The 18,339-nt window shown below is 53.0% G+C and overlaps 1 protein-coding gene across 3 annotated transcripts in view; it reads left to right on the top strand.

Annotated features, from left to right (window-relative positions):
• Positions 1–18,339, top strand: part of PTPRA (protein tyrosine phosphatase receptor type A) — a 991,956-nt gene that overhangs the window by 626,889 nt on the left and 346,728 nt on the right. For all 3 annotated transcript variants that reach the window (XM_085642677.1, XM_085642678.1, XM_085642679.1), the window contains 2 exons: positions 4,304–4,394; positions 5,150–5,226. In XM_085642677.1, coding sequence (XP_085498803.1) covers positions 4,304–4,394; positions 5,150–5,226 — 168 coding nt within the window. The remainder of the gene's footprint in view (positions 1–4,303; positions 4,395–5,149; positions 5,227–18,339) is intronic.

Genomic DNA, 18,339 nt, shown 5'->3' on the forward strand with positions numbered 1-18,339 from the left:
TCGCAGAAGGCTTGGGTAGGAGGCTGTGTAGAGGTGACACAGTCCGGATTGGTTAGGTTTTTGAGTATTTGAAAAATACTTTTTGAGCTGTTCGTAGCGTTGGTGATGATGGAGCAATAATGTTTAGCCTTATTTTGGGCGATGGCAGTTTTATACTCCCGGAGGTTTTCTTTCCAGAGGGTTTTGTGAGTGTCAGAGTAACCCTGCCTCCACTTTCTCTCTGCTTGTCTGCATGCTAGTTTGAGAGCTCTTAAGGAGTCATCAAACCATGGGGCCGGCGCTCGTCTCTGAGGTTTGCCCTTTTTCAGAGGGACGAGGCGTTCCGAGGTGCTGGAAATCCTTGTACAAAGGGATAGATAATTGGCCTCAACTGGTTGAGTAATGGAGAAACTGTCTTCCACTTCAAATACTGGGCCATTCAGTCTGAGTTTATCCAGAGCCTTCCAGTCTCTGTACGGGGGTACATGGCCGTGGAATGCCGGTCTGCAAGACCTGCTACCTACTATGTGAAATTTGATGAGTGCATGGTCAGTCCAGCACATTGGCAGAATATCGCTCAGAAGTGCTAGCTGGGGGGAGGAGAAGATTAAATCGAGCTGGTGCCCTGCTGCGTGTGTGGGTTTGTTCACTAGCTGGGAAAGTCCCATTCCTTCACAGGAGAGTAGGAGATTGTTGAGTGCAAAATCTAGGCTGCCATTTGGCCAAAGGTTGAAATCGCCCAAAACAATCAGGTTGTTGTGAGAGGTAGCCATATTAGTGAGGGTGGTGAGGAGCGACTGCTGCTGAGTAGAATTAAAAGGACCCTATGAGCAACACATTGTGTGTTTTTAGGAGCCTTGTGTGCTCAGCCCCTTTCTAGATAGGGTCAGCTAGGTGTAATGCCTTTTGTTTTATATTACTTTGTTTCTCAGTTCCTTATCTAAGTCAGTGGTCGGGACTCTGCGGTGAGGTACCTCACATGCCCCATGACTGGGCCTTCCTAGCATTGGGTAGACGTTTCTTGGCTGTCTGTTACTTTCTTGTTCTGTCCCAGCCGTCTTGCTTCTCTCACATAAAATGTTCCTTGGTCTTCGCCGTCCCCGACTGCTCTAGTGCATGGTGTTTGAATCGGGGATCAGGCTGTACCACAGCTGGTCTATATGGTCGAGGTGTCCAAAAGGAGCATCCTCTTCAGTACATAACCAGGGGTGCAACTTAGGCTTAGTGTAGCAGTTTTTCCGGCTCCTCTTATATGATCGCCCACACCTTGCTTGATGCAGTGATGTCAGGCTTTCACTCTTGGAGTCCTCAGACCATGCCATGTTGCTCGTCTTTCATAGACTACTTAGACAATCCCTGGAATGCATTTTATCCCCAACCGTACAAATCAGTGTAATTGTTAGCACTTAACAATTCAAGTGCGGGTGATCCAATGAATGCACTCATTGTTATCTTGAACTACTAAACCACGGTTCCCAGGTAGTCTGGCGTTGAAATATGGACCCGTGCCTCTGCAAAGAATCAGGGAATGAGTTGGTCATGTGAAGCACTATTTCCTCTTGATAACTGGACCTCTCCCTCCATCTGTTTCATTAGCCAGAGGACTGCATGTTTCTGGAATTAAGAATGCTGACCAAATTCAGGATCAACATATGTCCTGCTTTGAGGGATTATTCAGTGACCAATCCTTCAAACATCAGTTCAGCCACTGTGCTCGCTACATATGTTTAAAATATACTTAGTCAGGGCACAAGTCCTAAGACAAGAAGTGGGGCAGACCAACACATGTCGCATTCTTACAGAGCATGCACACCTCTTGCATACAGGAACTGAAAAAAGTCAGACTCCTGCCTCTCTTAAGTACTTGTGCGGTTATAACAAGCCCTGTGCCTTTGTAACCCCTCCATTGCATTTGCATCTAGGTGTGAGGCTGCAGATAGCTTCCACTCCAACAAAAGGGGGCCTGATGACCCCTTAAACTCGACCTTTGTTTTGGGCCCAGCTGGAATTTATAATAACAAAGCTCCAACAACTGCACGTTGCTGCTTGCAATAAAAACAGACCACGTGCAGGCGCTGCTGAATGTCCCGGTGTCTGAAAATTACACCCAGGCAAGTTCAGCATATTTCTGTGGGATCCAACGTTTTGGCAGGGTAGACTGCATCCTCCCTATGAAGAGTGGGTAGACGCAGTCTACGGGCGTATATACACAACTTATGCCCTGCTTAAAGTTTCTCTTCTTCACTGCCAGCGTGGATTGTGTGGTTCCCACATTTGCACCACCAGCTCAGTTGTGATTTCATAGTAAAACAATTTCATGGAACACCATTACTGAGAAATCATTTCACCTAAACTGTTAAATGGAAATATGCAGGATGGATGGCATTTGCCATTTCATATTAATTCTTAGAATTATTTTTTTTTAGAATTGGCTTTTGCTTTCTTGTTTTTTAAGTTTTAAATGCAGTGGTTGCAGGTCCTACTTTTAGGAACATTTTTGTCCGAGCTATTTATTTCAATGCTTTACTTCCTGGGACATTTTCTCAGATATTCATCTTTTAACGTTGTCAAACAATTACTTTGGATGCTTTTAATTCAATGACTCCCCTTCACCATCCCTAAACACCGTCCAGACTTGCCGCCTAAAAACTAACCCTGGGCGTAGTTCGCGAAGTAGCACTTCGCGAAGCTACGCAAAGTGCACTTCGCGCTACGCGTGCATAGTACCTTGTTCGCACTGTGCCAGATGTCGTTTTCAATGATTGCATAGTGCGGACAAGCAACCGGCACTGTGCAATCATTGAAAATGGCATCTTGCACAGTGCGAGCTGTAGTTTTCTGCTGCTCGAGTAGATTTTTACTCGAGCGGCAGCTTTCTCAACGCGAACTGGTAGTTTCTCATCGCGAGCGGTCGCGAGCATACGCGACCACTCGCAATGAGAAACCTGACCTCCTCGCGTTGGGAATCTCGCCGGGAGGTTTATTTTCCATGCTCGCGATCGCGAACTTGATGTTGCTGATCGCGAACAAGGAAAAAGTCTCGCCAGGATGTCATTTTGCTTGCTCGCGGTCGCCAACTTGACGTTGAGAAACGCGAGCAAGCAAAAAACGACCGCAGCACTACGCAAGACTACGCTACGCGTGTTCGCACTGTGCTACGTGCAATTGGCGTAGTGCGAAGTAGCGCGAACTTCGCAAACTACACGAGCGTAGCGTAGTGCTTTGCCCAGGCTTACTAAAAACCCTCACTATGTCTAAGCTCCACCCACCCCTAGAGTCCACTTTTCTCCTGAACCCTAAAATCTTTGTACCCCCCCAACGCCACCCATCCCTGAAGCTTAAACCCCTCACTTCTCAAACTCCAAGCATTCCAGTACCCTAAAACCCCTTTTTTGCCCCGAAACCACACCTGTCGCTGAACCCTTAAGACCCTTTACCACTCCTAAATGCTACCCATCGCTGGGCCCCAAAACTTCTCACCATCACTTAACGTCACCCATTCCTGAACACTTAAAGCCTCTGGACTCTGTCCATCACTAAACCTTAAAAATATCACCAGTCGTGAACTCTTCCTACCCGTGTACCCTAAAAACCTCTAAACTCCCCTTAAAGCCTTCCATTCTCAGTCCCTTAAAAGCTCTCACCATCCTTAAACTTCATCCATTCCTGATCCCTAAAAAAGACCTCATTGCCCCTAAAAGTAACCTATTCATGATCCCAAAAAAAACCTTTATCACCCCTAAACATTACCCATCTCTGAATCCAACAATACCTCACTACTACTAAACTCCACCAAGTTGATTATAATTTTGGATTTTTACTTAAAATCATCCATCCTTTAAAATGCTTCCTTTAATTTTCGATTTATTTGTATTTTCTCAAAATTCTTTCCTTAAAATTGGTTTTCCATGACTTCTTTTCCTCCAATGTTGTTTCTCGGTTTTCATTTTTCCATTAATTCACATCCATCAGTGACATACACTTGTCACTTACAAGATCGGTACAAGTACGTTTTTACAACCCTCTCAGCCAACAGGACCCTATGGAGTGGACATTGATTCCGGGTAATCTGCCCAGGCTGTGGATTGAGGAAATGCTACATAATCATGTAGTGAGCAGTACAAAAGGTATCTTAATTTGTAAAAGGGGACAAGAATTTCACAGCTCATTACTTCCCAGCTCAACGTTAGTGTCTGTGAGGCTCGTGTTGGGTCAGCTCATAATGTTTTAGAAGTTTTTCAGAGCGGGTGGTCACGCAGTTCAGAACATTGAGTCTGTCCCTTTCAGTGGGAATTAACACTCCTGTTTTGTTTTTCGTATCTAGGCCCTCCCTGCATGCCCCATACAAGCGACTTGCGAAGCTGCCTCTAAGGAAGAGAACAAGGAGAAGAACCGATATGTCAACATTCTGCCGTGTAGGTATCCGCTCAAGACTTCTCTGAAGGGTTCACATTCTGACTGACGGCGACAACTAGATGATAGGAGACCTCATCTTTTCTTTATGTTGCTAGTCTGACATTGTGAAATGTGTCCACCTTCACTGAGATGAGATAGTGATGTTTGGACATTGCAGGCCTGGATTTAGACACACACAGGTCTGCAGTGGTGCCTTTGGAAACTCAACGGTGAGGTAAAAAGGAGTGGATAGGGCATGTTATGAAATCAAATAATTCTGTCTTGAAGGTCTGCGCGTTCACCAACACACCATCGGGCACTATTTATGAATGGAATATATGGCCTTCCAATATTTGTTGGAAAGATGTTGCTCCTTTCTCATAGTTTTAGCTCTGTTGTGAAAGGTCCAAATTAACTCCAAATCCATGGTTGGTAAATTATGTGATCTAACCCCTGCGTTCCCTACCCTTCCCGCTCCCCATTGCTTTAGTTCATTAAATGCAGTCAAACAAATAGTTACTGCTTCATAGCTAGAAATATCCAAATTGGACTCTTTCGATTTACATCTATTTATAATTTAGTTGTTTACAATTGATTTTTAGTTAATTGTTGCTAGAGGTTAGGTGACTGGTGATAGGGTAACTCATCTTGTTTGACCTTTGGAAACTGAGCTATCACTGCATATTGAAACATTTGAATTTCACTATAAGTCAAGCTGTTTGTCCTGTGTACGCTGTGTTATATGCTTTCTAAGTGTCCTTCTCTTTGCCCACAGATGATCACTCTCGACTTCACCTGTCGCCAATCGAGGGTGTCCCAGACTCCGACTACATCAATGCTTCTTTCATTAATGTAAGTCATGATTTATTTAGTATATATTTACTAGCTGTGCTAGTGTAGTTATCTTTTTTTACCCTTATACTTTACAGAAGGCTACTACCTAAAACAACTCAAAAGGTATTTTGGTGAGGTGTTGAGTGTCGCAAATCAAAAGTAACTGGAAAATATTGTTTTGCTGAAAATGAAATGATGTGTGCATTTCCAAGACAAATATTCACACTTTATTCATGAAAATTATTTGATCAGCTGTTATGTTCAGTCAGACAGCTAAGGTCAGCAGCTTTTGCATCTGTGGCTTCTTTTGCGATCAAGGAAAACAGTCTGTGTGTGTAAAATAACTCTGTGTCCACATATGAGCGAGTTCTGACCCACGCTGTAACTTTGGGAATGGTGCAGGAACCTAAATGATAGCACGTGGTGTGTTTGGACCTTGCATTTTGTATTGATTCCACTGTAGACCTGTCAGCCCTAGGGTGGTCTTTCCCTGTGTTTTTGCCCTTGCCTCATTTTTTTTCCACCCTCTTTTTCGTTGGCCTTAGGTCTCCGAGCGCCTTCCCATTGCTAATCAATGCTAAGGTGCAGGTGCTCTCTTCTCCCAACATGGCTGCCACAGGCCCCTGCTACTGCAGAGTGGTTTTTTTTAGTAGCACCCTAGTTGCCAGGAGCTGGCTGGGACCCTACTACATTGTTGCGACACCAGCCCGCCTTTTCTCCCATAGCTAGAGTAGGGAAGCTCCTGGAACCTGCTGGAACCTTCTAGAATAAGGGTGGGGTCTGCTTTTGCCACCTTAGAGAGTGGTCACCTGACCTGGGCATACTTAAGGAAAGGAGGGAAACTTTTCAGTCAGTTGGGGCGACGCTGACCTGGGGGAACATACGCAGGAGATTTAGGCGGTAGGGCCTAGTCAGGGACCTATACCACTGGAAGTGACATGGCTTAGGTGCTGCCTTCTAAGTTGCGTGAGGACCACTGAACTAGCCCGCTGATCTGGCCCAGCGGGAGGGGAACCCAGGGACGACCTGCAAAGCCTGACTAGAAACTCTCTTCCGTCACCAACTCAACCTACCCCCCACCCCCCTCAAGAAACTACGTCCTAAGGGCGTAGGAACCAACAAAGCGCCGAAGAAGACCTTGTAACTTTACCACAGAACTGCTGGGGGATCAACCAGGTCCCAGCGCTGTGACACCCCAGCGCTCCCTGGCCCCACCGGGGATCCCCCCACCCTGCCTCCAATCACCACGAGCGTGGGGCCTGCCCCTCCAGCCTGACCTGAGCTGTAGCGCTCCCCTGTGGGTGTAGGGGGCGCTGGGCATCGATCAAATTGCCCCCAAACTACAGCCAGAGACGTAATTTCCCCCACCCCTGTGGGGGTGCCTTCAAGTTACTCACCGCTGCGGCCCCGCGCCGAGAAGCCCGAACTCCGACATCCCCGGGGCCCGCTGAGGAGATCAGGGCCCCCGGTGAAGTGAGGGCCGCTGGACGCCAGAGTAGGCCGCAGCCATCATCCCCCTCACGTGACGGGGGCGGTCTGGTGAACGACGCCCCCGCCGCGTCCTGATTGGGTGGGGAGGCCGCGCCCCGCAGGCCGCACTACCGCTGGCGGCTGTGGGCACGCCCCCTGCATCTGCCACAGCCGGGTCCCGAGGAGCCCTCGTAGGGACGGCGATCGATACTCCCGGGCCGTGCGAGGCCCGGCGGAGGGCCCGCGAAGCCTTGCCACCACCGGGTCCCCCGTCAAGTCCCCCGTCAAGTCCCCCGTCAAGTCCCCCAGACATCGCTGGAGAGCCGACATCGGCAGCGGGAGGGGCTCTATGAGCAGTGAGCCCTCCCGCCAAGAAGAGACCGGCTGCAAGTACTTCAAGGAGGCCACTTCACTGACCAGGTAACCCCCGGGGAGGAGGGCGGAAGGCCGGAGAGAGGCCCAGAGTTCGCCCCTCCCCTGGGGAAATCTATTGTTGGGCCCTGTAGGCCACTTCACTACCCGGGACCCTGGACACCAGCAACTCTCGCCCTCTGAAGGGCTTCGTGATAGTTTTACCCGCAAGATACTTTGGGGGCCCAGGGACCTCGCCCAAACTGCTCCGGTTGTTCACCCCTGATGACAGAAGGTCCTATACCGTCCTAAACTGATGAATAGCGCCCCTGGAGCCAGGGGGAATGCTCTGAAGGAAATGCCCAGTTTAATGCCTTGATCTCTTGCTATGTTTAGCGCTTTGAATACTTGCTATGTGTAGCGCTTTGATTTCTTGCCCTAGTTAGCGCTTTGAATACTTGCTATGTTTAGCGCTGTGATCTCTTGCCATATTTAGCGCTTTAAGTGCCATGTGTAGCGCTTCTCTTACATGCCATATTTGGGCCCCTAATGAACTGCTATGTTGAGCGTTTCAGTGAAATGCTTTGATGAAATGCGCGGACTAGTGTTGTAATGAAATGTTCAAATGAAACGGTTTAATGCACTGCTTTGAGAACCTGACGTTGACCTAGATAAAGCTAATTGGTTTTTACTCAACCTCACTGGTGTGGTGTCAATCATTGCGTGCGCTTCCTGTCTCAGTGGATGTGTGTGCTGTATAGTCACTTTACACGTAAGCCTTTGGGTGCCTACCTGCTCGCGCCAAGCTACCCCCCTAGGGCCTGGCGACCCCAGGTCCTACATTGTTGGCGAGCGGTGGGATTAGGACCTGTGACTATACAGCACCCTCCGGTGAGACGGTGGGCGCCGCAATTGGACGTCTATTGTGTATTTTATTTCTGTATCAATTGACCCACACTGTCTGAGTGTGCGGAGGCCTGGTTATCCCTGTACTGTTACCTACATCCTAGTGTCTTTTTCCTTAGATGTCTGGGTCCCCACCTGTCAAAATGGAGTTCCAGTTAGCCAACCTTGAAGGGTATACAGTGAGGCACCTGAGAGAATTCGGGCAGGAGATGGGGGTGCCTGGGGTGCGGAGAGCCAAAGGAGAGGAGCTCCGTGCAGCCTTGAGGGCATGGGTAGAGGCCCACCCAGAGGGGAGAGGGGATGGGGGACAGGAGGGGCAGGGTGCACCTCAGGAGGCGGGCGCGCAGGAGGAGCTAGACCTACTGAAGATTGATGTCACTGAAAACTTGCCACCAGGGAGACGTTCCGGGGCAAGCAGTAGCGTAGGGTCTAGGAGGAGTGCGTCGCCAGAAGAGTATGAGGACAGGAGGGAGGAGAGGCAATTGAAGTGGGAGCTTGCCAAGCTGGACCACGAAAGGGAGAGAGAAAGGGAAGGTAGAAGATTTGCGATAGAGGAAAAGAAGCTGGCGCACGAGCTTCAATTTAAGGAGTTGGAGCTGCGAGCACTACAGTTAGGTGCGTCAGGGAATGCTAATGGCGGCAGCGTACCGAAGGCTCTACATGAGCCCAAGTTTTACCTACCCAAAGATGTGATCGCGAGTTATACTGTGGGGGATAGACATCGCCAAGTGGCTGGAGGTGTATGAGGTGGCCTTGACAGCCCATGGGGTGCCTGAAAGCAACTGGGGGGGGGGGTGGACTGTATCGTTGCATACCTCCCAATGTCAGGGACACCCTTTTGTACCTAGCAAAGGCGGACCAAGTCAAGTATGTCCCCATGAAGGAGGCGCTACTTAAAAAGTTTGGCCTCAACCCTGAACGGTACCGCCAGAAGTTCTGTGGCAGCATTAAGCTGTCCACGCAAAACTGGGTAGATTTTTTTGATTATGCCCGTAAGGCTCTGGATGGTTGGGTGCGTGGCAGCGAGGTACATGATTATGAGGGCTTCTACAATTTATTTTTGAGAGAGCACCTCATGGATAAGTGTTTTCCGGAGCTGCGCCAACGTCTGGTGGACCGCAAGCTGACTGATCCCCGTGAGCTTGCGGAGGAGGCGGACATTTGGGTCAGCACCCGGGTGTCTCACAAGGGCCCCGGGGGAGATGGCCCGAAAGGCGGACAGGGTTTTCCCCAAAAGAAAGAGGGGGGAGATAAACAGACGGAGTTCTCACGAGGCCCACAAACTAGACAGTTTGGGAAAGGAGTAGGTACCCCACCACAGTCCAGTTTCCCAAAGCCCACTTACCTTGACAGGAGTCAGCAGCTAAGAACTGTCCGGTGCTATGAATGTGGGGAGATTGGACACTACAAGGGCGACCCTAAGTGTCGCAAGAGACCCCCAGCCCCCACGGGAGGGAAGGGCCCCGGGGTGGCTAGTGTAGCGCTTGGGGTGGAGCTGCCCCTAGATAGGGAAGGGGAGTGGACAGGCCTGACCCTGGTTTCACTCGGGGATAGAGAGATGGTCCCAGTGGCGTCCCTACCCCCGAACACTGCTAAGTACCAGCAGAGGGTGAAGGTTAACGGGGAGGAGGTGGAGGTTCTGAGGGACACAGGTGCCAGCATGACCACCGTAGTGAGGAGGCTGGTGTCCCCTGAACAGGTGATCCCTGTTGAGTTCCATCCGGCCATGTTGGCTGACGGCAGTGTGAGTCACTATCCGTTGGCTCAAGTTCCCTTTGAGTGGGGAGGAGTCAAAGGCCTGTTGAGAGTTGCTGTGAGCCCTGCCTTGCCTGTGGAGTGTTTACTAGGGAATGATCTAGAACACACCGTCTGGAAAGAAGTGGAGTTTAGACTGAGACTGAGATGCTGGGGTTACCAGGATGGACTTGCGTAGTCACGAGGTCCATGGCTGCCCGGCAAGGAACTCAACCCGGGTTGGAGCCTGGGAGAATGGCCCAACCCAATGCCGGTCATGGAGAGAAGAATGTGGTGGAGAACACGCCCAGTGTGATGGATGGGGAGCCCGCGGAGGTACCTCCGGAGTCCGCGGAGGTGGATGTTCCCGTGGGGGACTTGCCGACCCTTGCCGTGTGGCATGTGGAAGGGGGCCCTACCCGGGAGGAATTCTGTTGGGCGCAGAAGGAGTGCCCCACGCTTGATGGAATGCGGCGGCAGGCCGAAGCCCAAGCAACCAATCAGGAGACTGACAGTTATCACGTGTATTGGGAGGATGGCCTCCTTTACAGTGAACCTAAGGTTCCGGTGCATGGATCCTCGAGGGCCTTAGTGGTCCCCCAATGCTACCGGGCCTTCCTATTGGAATTGGCGCATGAAATACCCTTAGCAGGACACCTGGGCCAGGACAAAACCTTTGCGCGGTTGGTCCCACATTTTTACTGGCCCAGGATGAGAGTTGCCTCTGACACCTACTGTAAGACCTGTAAGACTTGCCAGGCGAGTGGCAAGACTGGGACTAAGTTAAAGGTCCTTTTGGAACCGCTCCCGGTGGTCGGGACCCCTTTTGAGCGGGTCGGAATCGACATTGTTGGGCCGTTGGACCCTCCGACCTCTGCGGGACACCGGTTCATTTTGGTATTAGTGGACCACGCCACTCGGTACCCGGAGGCTATTCCTCTGAGGACCATCACTGCACTGGTGGTGGCGCGGGCCCTGTTGGGGATTTTTACCCGAGTAGGATTCCCCAAGGTCGTGCTGTCAGACAGGGGCACGAATTTCATGTCGGCCTACATGCAGGCCATGTGGAAGGAGTGCGGAGTGACCTAACGGTTCTCCACTCCTTACCACCCCCAGACTAACGGGCTCGTAGAGCGTTTTAATAACACTTTAAAGGGGATGACCTGGAGCCTACCAGAGGACTTGAGGCCGAAGTGGGACGTCCTCCTCCCTTGCCTGCTGTTTTCATACCGTGAGGTGCCGCAGAAGGGAGTCTGGTTCAGCCCTTTTGAGCTGCTCTATGGCCACCCCGTTAGGGGGCCCCTCAGCCTGGTGAAGGAGGGGTGGGAGAAGACTTCGCAGAAGCTTCCCCGTGATATCGTCAGCTACATGCTGGCATTCCGCAGCCAGATGGCCAAGCTGTGGAAGGAAGCCTCAGACAATCTGGAGGCTAGCCAAGCCGTCATGAAGGAGTGGTATGACCGCAATGCTCGGACGGTGGAGTTGGACGCTGGACAGAAGGTGTGGGTCATGGAGCCTAGGGAGCTTAGTGCCCTCCAGGACCGGTGGACTGGTCCGTACGAGATTGTGGAGCGACGAGGCCAGACTACCTATGTTGTTGATTTGAATTCCCCCCGACAGCCCCATCGGGTGCTCCACTTCAACCGCCTGAAGCCACACCATGAGCGATCTGAGCCTGCTTTCCTCATGGTGACGTATGGGAGCGAGGAGGAAGAGAGTGAGACTCTTCCTGACCTTCTGGCGGCCCAGGAGAAGGATGGATCGGTGGAGGGCGTGATCCTCTCCCCATCCTTGACCCCAGAGCAACAGAGGGACTGCCGCCAGGTATTGGGGCAGTACGCCTCGTTGTTCTCCCTCACGCCTGCAATCACTCATCTGTGTACCCATGATGTGGACACAGGGGACAGCCCACCGGTAAAAACCAAGTCTTACCGGCTATCGGATAGAGTGAAGAACAGCATCCAGTGAGGTGCCGAAAATGCTGGAGCTGGGGGTGATCGAACCTTCTCCACCCCCGAGGGCTACTTCCAATTTAGGGTGATGCCCTTTGGGCTCAAGAATGCTCCGGCCACGTTCCAGCGGTTGGTGATCCAGGTGCTGTCTGGCCTGGATTCCTTCTCAGCGGCATATCTGGATGACATAGCTGTCTTCAGTAGCACCTGGGAAGACCATCTGCAACACCTCCAGGAGGTGCTGCAGGCTCTGCAACGTGCTGGTGTGACTATCAAGGCTAGCAAGTGCCAGATTGGACAGGGATCTGTCGTCTACCTGGGGCACCTGGTGGGCGGGGGTAAGGTGCAACCCCTCCAGGCCAAGATTGAGACCATCATGGCCTGGGAGCCCCCCAAAACCCAAACTGAGATCCGAGCTTTCCTCGGCCTCACTGGATATTTCCGCCGGTTTGTCAAGGGGTATGGTACCATCGTAGCCCCCTTGACGGAACTGACGTCCAAAAAGCAGCCACGAAAGTGATCTGGACGGCTGCTTGCCAAGAGGCATTCGAGGCCTTGAAGCACGCGATGTGCACCGCTCCGGTGCTTGCAACACCTGACTTTACGAAAGAATACATCGTGCAGACGGACGCCTCTGAGCACGGCATAGGTGCTGTGCTCTAGCAACTCAACGACGGCGGCCAAGACCAGCCTGTGGCCTTTATTTCAAGAAGACTCCTCCCTTGGAAACAACTGTGGAGCACCATCGAGCGAGAAGCCTTCGCGGTGGTCTGGGCCCTGAAGAAGTTGAGGCCATACCTCTTTGGCTCTCACTTCCTGATTCAGACGGACCACCGACCCCTTCGCTGGCTCATGCAGATGAGAGGCGAAAATTCCAAGTTGCTAAGGTGGTCCATTTCCCTACAGGAGATGAACTTTCGGGTGGAACATCGGCCCGGAGTTGACCACGCCAATGCGGACGGTCTCTCCCGGTTTTTCCGCCTTAGTGACGAGAACTCCCTAGAGGTTGGGTAGCTCTCCCCTCTTTCGGCTGGGGGAACGCGTGTTAGACCTGTCAGCCCTAGGGTGGTCTTTCCCTGTGTTTTTGCCCTTGCCTCATTTTTTTTTCACCCTCTTTTTCGTTGGCCTTAGGTCTCCGAGCGCCTTCCCATTGCTAATCAATGCTAAGGTGCAGGTGCTCTCTTCTCCCAACATGGCTGCCACATGCCCCTGCTACTGCGGAGTGTTTTTTTTAGTAGCACCCTAGTTGCCAGGAGCTGTCTGGGACCCACAAAACATTGTTGCGACACCAGCCCACCTTTTCTCCCATAGCTAGAGTAGGGAAGCTCCTGGAACCTTCTAGAATAAGGGTGCGGTCTGCTTTTGCCGCCTTAGAGAGTGGTCACCTGACCTGGGCATGCTTAAGGAAAGGAGGGAAAGTTTTCAGTCAGTTGGGGCGACGCTGACCTGGGGGAACCTACGCAGGAGATTTAGGCGGTAGGGCCTAGTCAGGGACCTATACCACTGGAAGTGACAGGGCTTAGGTGCTGCCTTCTAAGTTGCGTGAGGAACACTAAGTTGCGTGAGGAACACTGAACTAGCCCACTGATCTGGCCCAGCGGGAGGGGAACCCAGGGACGACCTGCAAAGCCTGACTAGAAACTCTATTCAGTCACCAACTCAACCTACCCCCCACCAGAAACTACGTCCTAAGGGCGCAGGAACCAACAAAGCGCCAAAGACCTTGTAACTTTACCACAGAACTGCTGGGGGATCAACCAGGTCCCAGCGCTGTGACACCCCAGCACTCCCTGGCCCCACCGGGGATCCCCCCACCCTGCCTCCAATCACCACGAGCGTGGGGCCTGCCCCTCCAGCCTGCCCTGAGCTGTAGCGCTCCTGTGTGGGCGTAGGGGGCGCTGGGCATCGATCAAATTGCCCCCAAACTACAGCCAGAGACGTAATTTCCCCCACCCCTGCGGGGGTGCCTTCAAGGTACTCACCGCTGCGGCCCCGCGCCGAGAAGCCCGACATCCCCGGGGCCCGCTGAGGAGATCGGGGCCCTGGCTCTGTGACATGCGCGGCGGCCCCCGGTGAAGAGAGGGCCGCCGGACGCCAGAGTAGGCCGCACAAGGACGGAGCCATCATCCCCCTCACGTGACTGGGCGGTCGGGTGAACGCTGCCCCTGCCGCTTCCTGATTAGGTGGGGAGGCCGCGCCCCGCAGGCCGCGCTGCCGTTGGCAGCTGCGGGTGCGCCCCCCTGCATCTGCCACAGCCGGGTCCCCAGGAGCCCTCGTAGGGCCGGCGATCGATACTCCTGGGCCGTGCGAGGCCCCGCGGAGGCCCCGCGAAGCCTTGCTACCACCGGGTCCCCCGTCAAGTCCCCCAGACATCGCTGGAGAGCCGACATCGGCTGCGGGAGGGGCTCTATGAGCAGCGAGCCCTCCCGCCAAGAAGAGACCGGCTGCAAGCACTTCGAGGAGGCCACTTCACTGACAAGGTAACCCCCGGGGAGGAGGGCGGAAGGCCGGAGAGAGGCCCAGAGTTCGCCCCTCCCCAGGGGAAATCTATCGTTGGGCCCTGTAGGCCACTTCACTGCCCAGGACCCGGCACCCTTGACACCAGCAACTCTCGCCCTCTGAAGGGCTTCGTGATAGTTTTACCTGCAAGATACTTTGGAGGCCCAGGGACCTCGCCCAAACTGCTCCGGTTGTTCACCCCTGATGACAGAAGGTCCTAGACCGTCCTAAACTGATGTATAGCCACCCCTGGAGCCAGGGGGAATGCTCTGAAGGAAATGCCCAGTTTAATGCCTTGATCTCTTGCTATGTTTAGCGCTTTGAATACTTGCTATGTGTTGCGCTTTGATTTCTTGCCCTAGTTAGCGCTTTGAATACTTGCTATGTTTAGCGCTGTGATCTCTTGCCATATTTAGCGCTTTGATTAAGTGCCATGTGTAGCGCTTCGCTTACATGCCATATTTAGGCCCCTAATGAACTGCTTGTTGAGCGCTTCAGTGAAATGCTTTGATGAAATGCCCGGACTAGTGTTGTAATGAAATGTTCAAATGAAACGGTTTAATGCAATGCTTTGAGAACCTGACGTTGACCTAGATAAAGCGAATTGGTTTTTACTCAACCTTACTGGTGTGGTGTCAATCATTGCTTGCGTTTCCTGTCTCAGTGGATGTATGGTCACTTTACACGTAAGCCTTTGGGTGCCTACCTGCTCGCGCCAAGCTACCCCCCTAGGGCCTGGCGACCCCAGGTCCTACATCCACCTTTTAAAGAGACTAGTACTCTGTAACAATCCAAACGTAACAGCTCAATCGCACAAAAGTTTTAGTAATTCTGAGTCTTTGTTTTAGGGTAAGCAAGACTGGTAGAGCACTTAGCGAGTCCATTTTACTTGCTATAAATATCTGTTAATCTTTTTTTAATTTCATTAAAATACCTTTAGCTCTTTATTTTCTATGGAGAAAGCAGGACATACTCACTGTACTGTTTTTCTACATCACGCCACATTGGAAGTGCGTAGTACAGTAGCACAGTTCCTGCAGGTGGTAAAGCAGCACAGTGCCTGCAGTTTGTAAAGTAGAACAGTTATCCAGTATTGGGGTATCTTTCAAAGGTTCACATGCTTCAATCATTCCCTGTTGTTGAGATGAGTCCCACAGTAAAATTATTAAGTAGTATTTAACAAATATCATAGGCTATGTTACTGATAGCCTATCTATGCACCAGACGCAGCAACTGAGCCGCTGCCCTAGTTCGCAGCAACTGAGCTGCTGCACCGGCCTCAGCAAGTGTGCCGCTGCACAGTCCTCCGCGACTGTGCCGCTGCACAGGCCTCCGCGACTGTGCCGCTGCACCCGCCGCAGCGACTGTGCCGCTGCACCCGCCGCGGCCTCTGCACCGCTGCACCCACCGCGGCCTCTGCGCCGCTGCACCCACCGCGGCCTCTGCGCCGCTGCACTGCCCTGCTGCACCTCTGCGCCGCTGCACTGCCCTGCTGCACCTGTCGTGGCAACTGCGCCGCTGCACCTGTCGTGGCAACTGCGCCGCTGCACCTGTCGTGGCAACTGCGCCGCTGCACCTGTCGTGGCAACTGCGCCGCTGCACCTGTCGTGGCAACTGCGCCGCTGCACCTGTCGTGGCAACTGCGCCGCTGCACCTGTCGTGGCAACTGCGCCGCTGCACCCGTCGTGGCAACTGCGCCGCTGCACCCGTCGCGGCAACTGCGCCGCTGCACCCGCCGCGGCAACTGCGCCGCTGCACCCGCCGCGGCAACTGCGCCGCTGCACCCGCCGCGGCAACTGCGCCGCTGCACCCGCCGCGGCAACTGCGCCGCTGCACCCGCCGCGGCAGCTGCGCCGCTGCACCCGCCGCGGCAGCTGCGCCGCTGCACCCTTCCCGCGGCAGCTGCGCCGCTGCACCCTTCCCGCGGCAGCTGCGCCGCTGCACCCTCCCCGCGGCAGCTGCGCCGCTGCACCCTCCCCGCGGCAGCTGCGCCGCTGCACCCTCCCCGCGGCAACTGCGCCGCTGCACCCTCCCCGCGGCAACTGCGCCGCAGCACCCTCCCCGCGGCAACTGCGCCGCAGCACCCTCCCCGCGGCAACTGCGCCGCTGCACCCTCCCCGCGGCAACTGCGCCGCTGCACCCTCCCCGCGGCAACTGCGCCGCTGCACCCTCCCCGCGGCAACTGCGCCGCTGCACCCTCCCCGCGGCAACTGCGCCGCTGCACCCTCCCCGCGGCAACTGCGCCGCTGCACCCTCCCCGCGGCAACTGCGCCGCTGCACCCTCCCGGCGGCAACTGCGCCGCTGCACCCGCCCGGCGGCAACTGCGCCGCTGCACCCGCCCGGCGGCAACTGCGCCGCTGCACCCGCCCGGCGGCAACTGCGCCGCTGCACCCGCCCGGCGGCAACTGCGCCGCTGCACCCGCCCGGCGGCAACTGCGCCGCTGCACCCGCCCGGCGGCAACTGCGCTACTCTACCACGTGTGCTGCTGCACCACCTGCAGGAAGAAAATAAGTTACTTAGACCTGTAACTGCAGTTATACATTATTAGTATCTTTCGTAAATTCAGATGCTTGATTCATTCCCCTCGTCGAGATGGGAGTCCCACAGCAAAATTGTCAAGCAGTATTTAACAAATATCATAGGCTATAATGGGCATAGGCCATGCTATTGACAGCCTATGTTCTTCTTTAAAGGATCTAATGTTGAAACCCTAGCCAATCAGCTGTCCGTACCCTCTAGAACACTCCCCGCAGAGGCCGTTTCCCTCATATTTTCACTGCACGTCATGTGAAAGGGAGTCTCCCTGAGTGCTACTCAGTTTTTCTCAACTTCTGGAATTTCTGTACCATGTCTGACAAGAGGGGCCTTTTCCGCCCATGTAAGACCTGTGGCAGGAAAAGAGTCCATGTGGATGATGCACATAAAGAGTGCATATATTGCCTCTATCCAAAACATGAGGTAAAGGAATGTAAGATCTGTCGCACCTTTTCTTCTAAGACGTTCACGGATAGAGAGGGAAGGCTGATGCTGTGGCTTCAAACCATTAAGCACCAATCAATTTCATCTGATGAAGAGAGTGCGAAATCCTCCACATCTCACAAAAGTGCCATGTCAGGAGACAGTTCCTCTGGAAAAGGTAGGAAACTCCATAGACTTTCTCATGACTCTAAAGGCTCTAAGGAGAAAGGAGCTAAGCACTCCTCAGAGCCTACTTTCTTCCCTCTACGCTGTCCAGAAAGGACAAGGATCACCCAAGACCACCTCCTCAGACCCAGTGAGGCAGAAATCTCCCAAAAAAAACATAGTCGACGTTTTCCACACCCAACGATAAGTGTAACATCGACGGGAACCGTGACGACGACTGCAATCTTGGGTCCTGTCTCGTCTGAGAGTCCCACTCTCCAAAAGGCAGTCGACACTGAAAGCTTCATCCTCGTCGAACACAGTCGGTGCTCTCCCGTCGACGAAGATACCACCGACTAGTGAACCGTCGGTGTGCGAACATTTCGAACTATCTGCAGCAATGGCGCAGTATAACGGATCAGTGGGTGTTGGACCTTGTCACCTTTGGACACACCCTAGAATTCACTCAACGCCCGCCGAATACTCCACCCAGAGGAGCCCCCTCCTAACCCCCACTCACCCTGTCTTCACTTACTACTTATAGAGGCTCAGGTCATGCTCTCCAAAGGAGCAATAGAAAAGGTCCCTTTATCTCAAAGGGGAAAAGGTTTCCATTTATGTTTTTTCTTAATAAAAAAGAAATCGGGGGAATGGACCGCAGGGATCTTAAGTTTCTCATGAAACAAACATTCAGGATGGTTACACACTCAGATACTATTGCGTCTCAACAAAGGACACTTCATGACCTCTCTCGATATGGAAGATGCATATTTTCACATCCCTATCCATCTGAAACATCAGAAATTCTTAAGATTCACGGTAGCTGGTACCATCATCCACTACAAAATACTTCAGTTTGGCCTCAAATCAGCACCAAGAATCTTTACCAAGTGCCTGGCCTCGGTAGCAGCACCCCTGCAATTTCAAAGTCTCCAGGTATTTCCATACTTGGACGACTAGTTGCTCAACGCACCAGTGGTACAGAAGGCCACTCAAGCAACAACACACCTGCCTTCAGTTGTTCCAAATCCATCCGGCTATCACAGGAAGCGCATGAGCTATGGGACTGGATGACTCAATACGGAATCTTGCTC

The sequence above is a fragment of the Triturus cristatus genome, chromosome 2_2 (assembly GCF_964204655.1).
Source record: "Triturus cristatus chromosome 2_2, aTriCri1.1, whole genome shotgun sequence".
NCBI lineage: Eukaryota > Metazoa > Chordata > Amphibia > Caudata > Salamandridae > Triturus > Triturus cristatus.